At 39.7% G+C, this 13,751-nt stretch overlaps 1 protein-coding gene across 24 annotated transcripts in view; it reads right to left on the bottom strand.

The window, feature by feature from the left end:
* The window catches only part of FKTN (fukutin), a 122,295-nt gene extending 109,633 nt beyond the window's left edge, over positions 1 to 12,662 (bottom strand). For 22 of the 24 annotated variants that reach the window (XR_014064115.1, XR_014064089.1, XR_014064097.1 and 19 more), the window contains exons 1-2: positions 12,628 to 12,662; positions 207 to 408 (exon numbers count right to left, since the gene is read on the bottom strand). Coding sequence is in view for 12 of the 24 variants with exons in the window: in XM_081525239.1 (XP_081381365.1) it covers positions 207 to 311 (105 nt within the window). In the remaining 12 variants the exon portion in view is untranslated. Of the gene's footprint in view, positions 1 to 206; positions 409 to 781; positions 1,475 to 4,386; positions 4,535 to 12,492 lie in introns of all 24 variants that reach the window. The other 2 variants (XR_014064120.1, XM_081525315.1) reach the window with 1 other exon arrangement.
* Between the last annotated feature and the right edge of the window lie 1,089 nt (positions 12,663 to 13,751).

Raw genomic sequence — 13,751 nt, 5'->3', positions numbered from 1 at the left:
TGACTTTTAGTGTGTTATTATAACAATCTTTAACTGCAATTCTGAATTGCTTCTTACCACACCCATGAAGAGGAGAATCTCTAAGAAATATTTCTGCAAGGATTTTAAAAACTGATTAATTTTATGTACTGCAAAAGGAAAGTATGTTAGGAAGATATACAGCTAAAATGAAGTTTAATAATGAGAAAGCAGGAAAAAAAAGTTACCTTTGCTGATAAATAGTGCTTGTAGTAATACAACTGAAATAGCAGAAATGCAGAACTTGTCAAAGTTAAAAGCACCAAAATCACGTTCTTACTGATTCTACTCATCAGTCTGCAGTGCTCACTTGGTTGTCTTTTGAAAGTAACCCAGCTGGTTTCATCTTTTGGAGTAAAAAGGTAATCTTGTTTTCTGTGAACAATATTTCTGAAGAGACCAAAAAAAGCCTATATTTAATTTTTCACCTTTATTAACCAAGAAAAAGTTACCTAAAGTTCAACAGAACATTCTTTGATTTGGTAGTCCTATCCTAAAGAAATCATCAGATGTAAGACTAAACTTGGAAGAACTAAAATGTTTATCATGGCATTCTTTACAACTGCAAAAAATAAACTTAACTGAGCTATCTATAAAAACTGACCAACAGAGATGGGAGGGATTCTCCCCCAGGGTTTCTGATTCAGTAGAACTGGGGTGAGGCCTCTGAGTTTGCATTTCTGATGCATTCTCAAGAGATGCTGATGCACATACTAAGAACCACTGCCAAAGAAAAAATAAACTTTTGGTTAAGGAACATCACCTGTGTAACAGCTCTGCTGTCCAATGTGATATAGGATGTGGTCCATCTTTATAAATATCCTATATACATCTTCAGTTTTTGGCAAGTGTAAAAAAGTCATGATAAAAAATTTTGTTCTTTTTTAACGCGTACACACTGCTTTACTTATTTTTGGCCGCACTGGGTCTTCACTGCTGCACGTGGGCTTTCTCTAGTTGCGGAGAGCGGGGCTTACTCTCTAGCTGTGAAGTGTGGGCTTCCCACGTGCAGTGGCTTCACTGGTTGTGCAGTACAGGCTCTAGGTGCATGGGCTCGGTAGTTGCAACTTGCTGACTCGAGGTGTGCAGGCTTCAGTAGTTGTGGCACAGGGGCTCATTAGTTGTGGCTTGCAGGTTCCAGAATGTGAGCTCAGTAATCATGGTGCACAGGCTTAGCTGCTCTGTGGCATGTGGAATCTTCTTGGATCAGGGACTGAACCCATGTCCCCTATGTCACCAGGGAATTCCTCAAAGTTTCTGTTCATCTTTGGTCCCATCTGACTATTCCTTTAGAACAAGTAATTTAATACAGTTCTACTTCTTCTTACCTCCTCTTCACTGTTTGATTTTGGTCACACACACTACATTTGGTTCTTCAAATGTTTATCTTTATTCCTTTAACTATATACTAATACCTCTATTACTTCATGCATAAACTTTGTCTTTAGTTCTCCAGCTAAAAAATAAGGGGAAATCTATTAACACCTTCTACATCTCTCCTTTTAATCCTGACTTTTATTAGTTCACTTTGCTATAGTTCTCTTTTATTCCGTAATACAAACCTCTCAGCTTTTAAAATCTTATTCCTACTATGTTTCCCTGCCAGTCCTTTCACTGTATCATCTCTGTTCTTCTACTAGATGACTGATATTCATCTTCTCCTTAGAATATGGGCATTATTTACCTTGAGTTCTTGCATTGTTCAAAAACAGGTGTCAACTAATAGTTTGGCTTTGAGGTCACACCCTCTTTCCTCTGATGACTTACAGGATTTGTACCACTGTCCTGCAATGCTAAATACTCCCTTAATAATATGTGATCCTTTCCCTGGCACTACAGGCAAGATGATCTTTTTAATGGATGAGCAAAGAACAAACACATTCCTTAGTTTTGAAATACACTTTCTTAAAAACTAGGTTATGTAATGATGTTAATGACTGTTATTAGTTTTTCTTCATTATGTGCCCTTCCAATCTGTAGAATCAAGATTTCTTTCTCTGCAACAGGTTTTCTTATGTGTTTTGAAAACTTTTCTGTTCTAATGTTGAATTTCTATTTCCAGAACTACAATTAAGCATTTGTTTCATCCCCTTTCATTCCCATTTCACTTTGCTCAACTTTTAAAAGCCTGTTGTCATATCCCTTACTGAGTTTTCAACAATATTAATTCTTCTTTCTGTTTCCTATGCGGCTTTTTATTCCTGATTTTATTTTTCTTTCTTTTCTTTCTTGAGTTCTGCCAAATTATGACTCATGATTTACCACTGTCTTACTATTTCTTCCTAGCCAGTTAGCTTTCTCTATTATTTTAAAGAAATGGCTGTGTTGTGCTTAGTCACTCAGTCGTGTCCAACTCTTTGCAACCCCTTGGACTGTAGCCTGCCAGGCTCCTCTGCCCATGGGATTCTCCAGGTAAGAATACTGGAATGGGTTGCCATGCCCTCCTCCAGGGGATCTTCCCAACCCAGGGATCAAACCCAGGTCTCCCACATTGCAAGCAGATTCTTTACCAGCTGAGCTACCAGGGAAGCCCTTAAAGAAATGGTTGTCTCCTTAAATTTGTTATGCCACTACAGTTTCTCATGGGTCTTCGTCACTTGTTTTTCCATTTCTTTTTGCTTTTGTTTCTGTAACACTTTTGTGTAGATACTGTACTCATTTTATTTTTATCATTGTTTATCTTTGAATGACATGAGCTTCACCCAGGCTAATTATTTGCAAGAGGATTGTAGGAGGAAGAATTAAGGCTGTGTTCTGAACTAGAAGGTAGTCTCTCTAGCCTACAAGAGAGTTCTTTATGACACAGGGTGTTCTGTGCATGTGTGTGTGAGAGACAATGGATGTGAGAACAAGGAAAAGAAAGATGTTTAGCCATTATTTCTTGCCTCATCAAAAGAGTGCTTCCAAAAAAAAAAAACAAAAAACAAAAGAGTGCTTCCTGCAAAGATCGTGTATCTGTGCTTTCTCATTTGTTCTTCCTTTCCTGCTAGAAGATACTGCTAAACATTCCAAGGAAGCTTCTCCTACTGCTTTTCTACGCACCCTGACACCACTGTAAACAGATCTACCTTTCATTGCTCTGTCAGTTCTATCTGAGATCTCTTTCTGTCAGAATGCTCTTTTAATCTCTTCCTGCTTACATTTGACAAACAGTTCTCAAATATTTCAATTTGGGATACAGGACTCTAGTCCTTTCAAAGATGTAATTATAACTGACCCTTGAACAATGCAGGGGTTAGGGACACCAACATTCTATGCAGCTAAAAATCTGCATATAACTTATAGTTGGCCCTTCATATACATACGTAGTTCCTTTGTATCTGCGTTTCCTTCATATATGTGGTTTGCATCTGTGGATTCAACTATCCAGGGGTCATATGATACTGTAGTATTTACTACTGAAAAAAATCCACATGTAGTAGTTCAAACTTTTGTTGTTCAAAGGTCAACTATACATCTCTGTCTCTCATTTTCCTTGCTGTTTCAGGGTAATTTCAGATAGAAGAGGGCACAAATGTTTTTACTCTACCCTCTTTAAATCAGAATTCATAGGATTTTGAAACAATCCAAATGGGCTTCCAGAGTGAAAGCCTATATATAGCAAACATCCAATGATGTTACATAAAGTCAACAAACTACTTAAGAGAAATATCACCAATGATGTGAGTAATCTACTTGATTTACAGATAATGCATCAAGCAAAGATAACTGAAGAAATGATGATCATATTCTATCTCCTAAAACTGTAAAAATTAGCAACATCAAACAATATTAATAATGGTATTAGTTCTGCTGTCAGCTAAAACCTCCTAAAATAAGACAGTCAAATATATACTGTGATAAGGATAGCTCACAAGATAACAAAAAGAACAGCCTTCATTTTCAGTATTTCAGCTCAGCTTTTTATAATTGTGTTAAAAAGTACATCAATGTATTGTACTCTGATTCCTAAAATCTAAAGTAACACTTGGAGTGTGCTATAGTCCAGCCTTTCCTGTGCCTCAATTAACAAACGGGAAGAAAATATAAAAGACCTATATAAACCGCTACAGAAAAATAAAGTCAGAATTAACATCTTGTTCTCTTTTTGGACATAACTCTAACCTACTATTAATTCTTACATGAACTAAATCTCCAGAATATATCAACAATCACAACTACATTTTTATTATCAAGATGATATCCAATTAACTTTATTTCATTATTTATTTTCTGTAAATGTCAAACCAATTCAACAAACTGCAAAGATAAGAATATTAGCCCATCAAAACATTCCTTTTTGCTAGCACCATCTCTTCATTAGGAATGGAATTACCACTTTAAAATGAATAATGTTATACTTAAGAGGCCAAGGCTTATTGAGTTTACCTCTAAAATATCTCTTGCACCAACTTCCTCTTCTTTCTTCACTGTCATTCTAATTTAAACTCTAATTGTACAAATGTCTTAATTCTAATTGATGTCCCAGGCTCCACTTTCTGTCTACTCATAATCTTACACTGACAGACACACCAAGCTGCTGATAAATGAATCAAATTACTTCATCAAATTTTTCAGTGGTTCCCTATCACCTACAAGTAAAGCTCAAGTTTCACATAAATTTGACCCATGGACAACACAGATTTGAACTACACAGGCCCACTTACACACAGATTTTCTTTCAATAATAAACACTACAGTATTACATGACCTGCTGGTGACTTAATTTGTAGATATGGAACTGCAAACATGGAAGGATGAATCTATTAAATGTAGATTTTTGACTGTGTAAAGAATGGTGCCTACCATCCAGTTCTACAAGAATCAAGTCTTTAGCCAATGCAGTTGCTAACCTACAGTACATGTGAAAGGAATTCAGTGTGAAGGGCAGGATGAAGCACTCTGTCCTCTGGGAAAACAGGCCTTTAGATAGTTAGAAATATCTCAGGAGAAACAGTTTATGAACCTAGTTCATCTTCCAATATTTAGAAAAGCACTAAAATCATTAACTGAGATAGGTGTTCCTTGTGACTAGGAGTAAACTTCTACAGAGACCTGTGCACGAGTGCACATACCTCTTTGCAAAATTATGCATCTACTGACCTCCCCTATCTACTTCATCTTCTAAGAAATTACTCAGAACTATCTGAGACTGTCTCCCAAATAAAACTGAAACTCACAGCTCGCACGATGTGTGTTTTTATTTCAGTTGACAGAGGTTTGGCACCCCCGACTGCACTGTTCAAGGGTCAAATACAGAAGCATTCAAGGGCATTCACAATCTAACTGAACACAAGGCAAATTTTCTAGACTTTCTCCCACTTCACACACTCTATGGTTTCTGCCCAAGTATTCCTGGAATACACAAGACACTTTCCTATCTCTTTGCTTTTGTTCATTCCCTCTTGTCTGAAGTATTCTCATCTATTTCCAGAGAACCAGTTCTATACCTCTTTACACACTCCTCTCAATGACCTTCCTTTTATGAAGTCTTTCATGCTCTTCCAAGTCAGAAGCAACCTCTTCCAGCTATAAATTCCTAGTCTTACCTTCTTGCAAGGGATAAATATTTACTGTCTACCTTAAAAGGGAGAGATGCCAACAAAATGCTAAGCCCAGAAGAGAAAATGATAAGTAAAATACAGTTCCCTATCTTCAAAGATTTTAGAGATGAGTATATAAGAGTTTTTAAAAGAATGGTGATTGATGGTGGTGGAGGGTAAGAAGTCCTAAAGAACAGCATGGGAAGTATTTTCCAAAACGCACAACCATGATCTTTACCACCTGCACATCTATTAAGAACCACTATTCTGGTTTGTGCTAGACTGTATCAGAGATAAATACAGACACACTATCAAGAGTGTAATGGCCATGAAGGAGTAAGTACAGGCTACTATGGAGCCCAAAGAGAGGAAACTAACCCCAAGGCTTTTACTATTTTCTATTTTGAATTACAGTTATTAGAATATATGAATCATCTCCCCTATCATGCTAAAAATGATTGAATTGATATCCAGAAATAACAAGCATGCTAAATATATCAAATAAGTGCACAATGTTCAAGAGAACACAAAACTATTTTTTTTAAGTTTTTATTTAAAAAAGTTCTCTGTCCTACAGGAACTTTTACAATAAAACAGAATATGAAATATGAAAAAGTGAATTTTTAGAGTTTAATGCCCATACTTAGTTCTAACTCCTGAACAGCAAACATTTAAAAATAACATATGGAGAAATACAGCATAGAACCAAAAGAAAAATATTATTTGTGTATACATTTCTCTTTACATGTGACATTTTAGCTATTAAAAATGCTGGGGAGGACAAGTAATGTATTTTCACTTATACTTAGGTAAAGCTTCATAAAGAAAGCAGTATATCATGTCTAATGGAAAAGAAGAACACTATACAGACAGTAAATTTAAATGATGGGATGGTGGGGGGAGATAGAAAATGTTTTTAAAAAAAAAAGATGTAATGGGGACTCTAAGGAGAGTTACGAGGTTTAAGTACCTAAGTATCTTCAAGTTCTAATGCAAATATGAGAAGGCTAATACAACCACCTGCAATGCAGGATACCGCAGTTCGATTCCTGGGTTGGGAAGATCTGCTAGAGAAGGGATAGGCTACCCACTCCAGTATTCTTGGGCTTCCCCTCTGGCTCGGCTGGTAAAGAATCCACCTGCAATGAGGGAGACCTGGGTTTGATCCCTGGATTGGGAAGATCCCCCCAGAGAAGGGAAAGGTGACCAATTCCAGTATTCTGGCCTTGAGACTATATAGTCCATGAGGTCGCAGAGTCGAACACGACTGAGCAACTTTCACTTTCACTTTAAACTACAGCACAGAATTAGTCTTAGATGACTTGGAAACAGGCTCTAACTAGTGCATGAACTAGGATTTGGCAATTAAGAAGAAAGGAACGGGCAGATCTGCTTCCCAACTGAACCTCTAATGGGTTGTAGGTGTCAGAGTTATCAGTCCTCTCAGTCTTTGAGCCTGGGGTAACGAGAGATCAAGACTGTCACCTCCAGCCAAGAACAAACACATTCTTTTACCCTTTCTTTTGTCCTTTATTATCAATTTGTATCAAGGCATGAGAAAGGCTGGAAAAAACTAGTGGTAGATGAAAGCCGCACACAAATTTGAAGGAAAAATGTATAGGATAGAAAGCTCAAGATAGTTCTCAGGCTCTTACTACAACCAAGAGCAGCATTTCATATTCTTTCAGCTTCCCACTGCCATTTCACATTATCCTTTGTTCTTTGATGGTAATAGCACGAAAAATTTTGGCATCTGCCTTAACCTGACACCCGTCCCCCACTACTCTTTTGAGGATTATTTTGATAGGGATCTGTTTGAAAGAATGTCAGACTGTCTGACTTTTTTATTCCACTTCTCCCCACTAGTGCCTTCTGGATCACCTCTCTTGATATCAGAGGCCCCTGAACAAGAAATCACCAGCCCTAGCACTGAAGTTAGGGTCATAAGATGATGTGTGTTAGTCTGGTGCCCTCAATGCTAATGCTGCTGCTGCTGCTGCTGCTAAGTCACTTCAGTCGTGTCTGACTCTGTGCAACCCCATAGACGGCAGCCCACCAGGCTCCCCCGTCCCTGGGATTCTCCAGGTAAGAACACCGGAGGGAGTGGGTTGCCATTTCCTTCTCTGATGCATGAAAGTGAAAAGTGAAAGTGAAGTCGCTCAGTCATGTCCGACTCTTAGCAACCCCATGGACTGCAGCCTACCACGCCCCTCCGTCCATGGGATTTTCCAGGCAAGAGTACTGGAGTGGGGTGCCATTGCCTTCTCCGTCAATGCTGCTAGATTCAATTTATTCAGGAACACTGAGAAATGAGAGGAAGGCATAGGTGGTGACAGAATTGAGATTCAAATATGTCCTGCACTGCAAAATAAAACAGGAGGCTAAATTAGAGAAGAGGGTAGTGGAAACAGTCAAAGCCATTGTTTTGAAATAAGGTAGCAAACTGGAAGACATAAAGAGAAAAACGCTTCTGAAGATGTATTCAGAGAGAAGATGGGAAAAAAAGTCAACATTTTCAGCTGTTCTAAGCCAAAAACACCCCAGTAGCAACAGATGCTATCCATCTTACTTAAATACCGGTGGTCCTAATATACTGTTCTTCTTTCATTGCTAACTTTGCAAGACAGTCAGTAACCTGGAAGCAAAGGTTAGACTGTAAGGATTTAAGAAGGCTCTTCATCTGCTTACCACTCATTCACTTCTCACTTCTTAACCCTTTGCAATATAACCTCTCTCAAAATGCTGACACTTGAAGATTAAAAAATTAGTCTCTCCATTTGATGCTCCAGAAAAATCCAAAATACATAGCAACTCCTTCTGAAGTGACTATGGAGTAGTGAGCTTTTAAACAATGTCTGAAATGAAAGACCTAGATAAGAAAGAAAATGAAGACAGGAGGGGACTGATTTTTGGGGGCAAAGTAAAAGGATGAAGGAAGTGGCATTGCCTACAAAGCGTACTATTCTGTGTTTGATATGAAATCTGGATGGACATTCTCTTTACATTCGCTTGTTCCTAATCATTTAATTAGATATACTTCCTGTATCTACCGACTGATTAGTGCTTACAAATATTTCACCAGACTGCTGGTGATATCCTCTTAAACATCACTGTCCACCTTCAAGCCAGATTTCTTTCATGACTTGCCCCTCTATTCTGTTAATGGTATCCCTATTTTCTCAATTGAAAGTGAAAAAAGTGAAAGTGAAGTCGCTCAGTCATCTCCGACTCTTTGTGACCCCATGGACTGCAGCCTACCAGGCTCCTCCATCCATGGGATTTTCCAGACAAGAGTACTGGAGTGGGGTGCCATTGCCTTCTCCAGAAGACAGACTACTATGTCCAAATCCTGCTCTGCCACTTGCAGCTTATATATATATCTGTTCTTAGGCAGGTTACTTAATCTCTCTATGCCTCCATCTTAAAAGATATGGATCTATAAATTTACTTAATTCACGGGGCTGTTCTGTCAGATTAAGACATGTAAAGCACTGAAGAGTACCTAGAACATGACAAATTCTAACATGATAAATGCTAGCAATAAAATTGTAGACAAAAAACTAGTAGACCTTTAGTCTACTAGTAATTCCCTTTGCTCTCAGATAACTAAAGGCCCCCTCATTTATATCCACACAGCACTTATAGTTGTACTATTTTTGCAGTCAGTCTTAATCAGTTACAGTTCCTTGAGACAGGAGGCTGTCATGTTTCCATATTCCTCAGTATTCCATATTCTATATTCTTCCACAGTAGAATTCAAACACATAGATTTTAAAAGATTTAAGATGGATTTCTGTTACCCCAGAAAAGCTGTGTCCCCAGAACAGTACAAAAGTATCTGAGATAAGTGGTGAGTGCAAGTACCAGCAGGTGAAGAGCGACAGCCAGAGTTTATGTCACACAGAGCAGTTTGGTTTGTTCCCTCATTCATTCTTTTTTCCATTAAGTTCATAAACATTACTGGGTCCTATGTACACCCTACAGACACCAGGCAACCTGTGAGCTGTTAACCTGTCATAAGACTCTATAGTATAAACAATAGAGTATGGTTATTGCAAAGGCAGCAGAAAGTTGAGGAACCAAGGATTTCTTTTGACCCAAACATAGTTTACATACATTATTTTCATGGGTCATTTAAGAGCTACCTTGGTAGCATACACGCCAGAGTAAGAACAGTGGCTGTCTTTGGGTTGGGAGGACTGTAGGTGTTTTTCTTTTTCCTTTTAATTTATCCTATGTGACTATCAATTGACTTTCTAATGAGAAGGGAAAAAATGACTAAGTTTTCAAAAAAACTTAGAAAATTCTCTCATTCTATGGCTCAATTAACAAATACTACAGACCCTACAACATCACAAGCTTTCATTATTTTAATATCTCCCAATTTTTGGAGTAACAGAACAGCATTAAACCAAGTTATTTGTAACTGGGTAAAGTCTTTCCCCCAAGAACGCAAGTACTTAACTGCTTGGTTGAGGATGTTTGGGTACTGATCTCAGTAAAACTATAAAGCTAACAGAATCAAACACATGACTCAGCAGGCATCAAGTACTTAGTACAATATATAAGTGTCAATATATGTACCTACATAAAATCTGGATGGATGTTCACCAATATATCAATAATGGTCATTTCTAAGTATGGAGGTTGGTGTGATTTTTACATTGTTCTTTATGCTTTTCTACACTGTCCTGATATTTTTATAATGAACATATATTATTTTCATAAAGACAGTAAAATTATTAATAAAGTGGATAATAAGTAGTAGTAATGGCTTAATCTTTGCTACTTAAAAGTATGGTCCTCAGACCAACAAATCAACATCACGTTGGAGCATGTCAAAAATTCTTACGCCCTACTGCAGACCCAGTGATTCAGAATCTATATTTAATCTATATTTTAAGATCCTCAGGTGATTCATATGTGCATTAAAATTTGAAAAGCACTGATTTAGACACTACGGCCTTTACATGCAGGGACAATAGGAACAACATCTGCTTTCTTCATTATACATTGCAGGCATGAAACATAAGTATTTGTTGAATAAATAAGCATGTAATGATATTACTTCTGAACAGACATCAGAATGACAGTGGAGACTGTATCTATCTGAATTATTTATTTTCTGCCAGAGTCCCAGAAATGGTTGCTTAATATTTACTGTAAATATTGTTAAATTATTTCAGTAAAATGTTGGCACTCAAAATATAATCCTTTTTGAAAAGGAGTCCTTGCTCATAGAGTTCTAAATGTCTCTTTTAATCATTTCTCTAGTCTATCTACGCACACATCCTATAGTGACTCTTTACAATCTCTCCCTCAAAGCAAACTCATTTTCAAGATTTTAACTAACATCTCTAAAGAGAAACCTTACTACTTAACTTTCTCAAACTCCAGCTGTCTAAATAGTTAACTCTATGTCCTACACCTCAAATTTAACCCTTTTATTCTCCATCAACTATCTCTCTGCCCCCTTCAGAAGAGAACAGTTCTCCATCCTCACACACTCACATTTTACAAGTTTTAGAGAAGAGAGCCCACCAAGTCTAACAACATTATTTTACAGAAGAGAATGATCTAGAGGATCTAGAAGAATTAAATAACAGCCCAAGAGGCTAGTTACTGGCAACACAAAACTACAATCTGCACCACCATACTCCCAATACATTATCACATCCTAGAATTTTGATAGAATTCTCATTTTTATCAACAGCACTTAAATTCACTTTTTAGAAACACAGATTCAAAATATCCATCACCTAGATCCAAGAAATCAAATTCTGTGTATCGTTGACATTTCTCTCATTCCTTTTTTCTTCCTTTTTAGAACACACTGCATTTTCTTTTCAATTGAGGTTCCTTCAACATGTAGTGCCATCCTCCCCAAATCCTCTATCCTCCCAGAGGCTTATTCCTGCTGCCTCTACCTTTATCTATGGTGCTTAATAGAGATGGTTCTGGATGACTCAAACTCTATCCATCCTCAAAGTACAGCCCAATCCCAGACTTCTTTTTCCCCAATTTCTAACGCACTGCTCCTTCACTCACTTTGTATCTGTTCACAGGCTGATGCTTACTCTTTGGAAACCTGCTATCTTCAAAAGTAAAAAGAACCTGATATCATCAAGGTTCTCTTTTTAATCTGAGAAATCTGAGGTCCAGAGAGAAGTGATTTCTCTTGTGTTACTTGAGAACTGGTGATGGTGACAAAATCTGAACACAGTTCCCCAGATTCCTATCCAAAGCTCGCGTCAACTCTCTATATGTCAACCTTTCCCGACACCCCTCGTTGATAATGCAAACAAAAGGCATATGTCAGTGCCAAATGAAACTTTACACGGCTAGCAGTGTCCATCCCATTATTAAGTACACAAAATGGACGCGTCAGTAAACACTCCTCCAACTGAACTGAAAGCTGAACCCAGGGGGAAAGCAAGAGAGAAAGGGATGACAAATTCAAACACCCTTCTCTAGAAAGCTATCGTAGCTCCCCCACTGCCCGCGGAAGCACACCGCACTCCCTCTTGGGGCATCAAGGCCCTTCCCAGTGGAGCCCCAGCGTTAGCTCCCGCCACGTTCCTGGCCTTCCCGTCTCCACACCCATCCCTCCAGCCAGTCCCCTAATACGCAGAGCTGCCCAAACCTGGGAGCTCCTTTCATGCTTCTACACTTCTACACACACTGGCCCCACAACGGGCAACGCTCTCTTCCTGCCCCAGATCCTTTTCCAAACCCCGAGACGGCTCTCACGACCCTACTCAAACGTCACGACCCCAACCGGGTCCTACAAGGGTCTCGATGGAGTCCAAAACCGGACCTGTCCCGGAAGGAGGATTTTCGTGACTGACACGACCAGAAGCGCGGCGGCGGGGCAGGGGGAGCCCGAGCACACCCTCCCTGAGGTACTCGTGGACTGCCTTGCTGAGTATTCCCCGCCCGGAGGGCGCTCAACCTGTGGCCTGCCTGGGCCAGGGCAGGTGCTCAGAAAGCTGGGGGAATGCCCAGCGACGGCAGCCGAGCCACCGGCGACACCCTCCTGAGACGCCCGCCCATCCCCAGAGAACAAGCAGCGCCTCTCAAACCTTACCTCAGCCAACAGCGGCGGCAACTCCGCTTTACGGCACTCACAGCAACTGCTGCAAAAGGAGCCTTCAAGCGCGGAGTCGTGCGCACTGGTCTGGTTGGTGTCTGAGGCGTAAAGCACGTTCGGGAGACTGGCCACCGGAAGGTCTACGATCCTCGGCGCTTCCTCACTGCCCGAAGTTTACTGAACCCGGAAATTTTCTGGTTTGGGGGATTAAGCTACGTTCGGTTCAGTCTCTCAGTCGTGTCCGACTCTTTGCGACCCCATGAACCGCAGCACGCCAGGCCTCCCTGTCCATCACCAACTCCCTAAGTCCACCCAAACCCATGTCCATCGAGTCGGTGATGCCATCCAACCATCTCATCCTCTGTCGTCCCCTTCTCCTCCTGCCCCCAATCCTACCCAACATTAGGGTCTTTTTCAATGAGTCAACTCTTCGCATGAGGTGGCCAAAGTATTGGAGTTTCAGCTTCAACATCCATCCTTCCAACGAATACCCAGGCCTGATCTCTTTTAGGATGGATTGATTGGATCTCCTTGCAGTCCAAAGGACTCTCAAGAGTCTTCTCCAACACCACAGTTCAAAAGCATCAATTCTTCTGTGCTCAGCTTTCTTTATAGTCCAACTCTCACATCCATACATGACCACTGGAAAAACCATAGCCTTGACTAGACGGACCTTTGTTGGCAAAGTAATGTCTCTGCTTTTTAATATGCTGTCTAGGTTGGTCATAACTTTCCTTCCAAGGAGTAAGTGTCTTAATTTCATGGCTGCAGTCACCATCTGCAGTGATTTTGGAGCCAGAAAAATGAAGTCAGCCTCTGTTTCCACTGTTTCCCCATCTATCTGCCATGAAGTGATGGGACCAGATGCCATGATCTTAGTTTTCTGAATGTTGAGCTTTAAGCCAACTTTTTCATTCTCCTCTTTCACTTTCATCAAGAGGCTCTTTAGTTCTTCTTCACTTTCTGCCTTAAGGGTGGTGTAGCTAAGCTTTTTTTAATATCTCTTGCCTAGGTAATTACTACAGCAGCGCACATAGGCGATCTGAGATTTTAGGAAGTGGTCCATGAATTGGAGAGGCACCCGCTGAGCTGTGTTCCCCAAAATGTGTGGGTTTGCCAGA

This window comes from Giraffa tippelskirchi, chromosome 1 (genome assembly GCF_054371585.1).
Source record: "Giraffa tippelskirchi isolate mGirTip1 chromosome 1, T2T-mGirTip1v1.2.pri, whole genome shotgun sequence".
NCBI classification, from domain to species: domain Eukaryota; kingdom Metazoa; phylum Chordata; class Mammalia; order Artiodactyla; family Giraffidae; genus Giraffa; species Giraffa tippelskirchi.
Note: the sequence above shows the minus strand (reverse complement) of the source record. Positions and strands in the feature narration are given on the sequence as shown.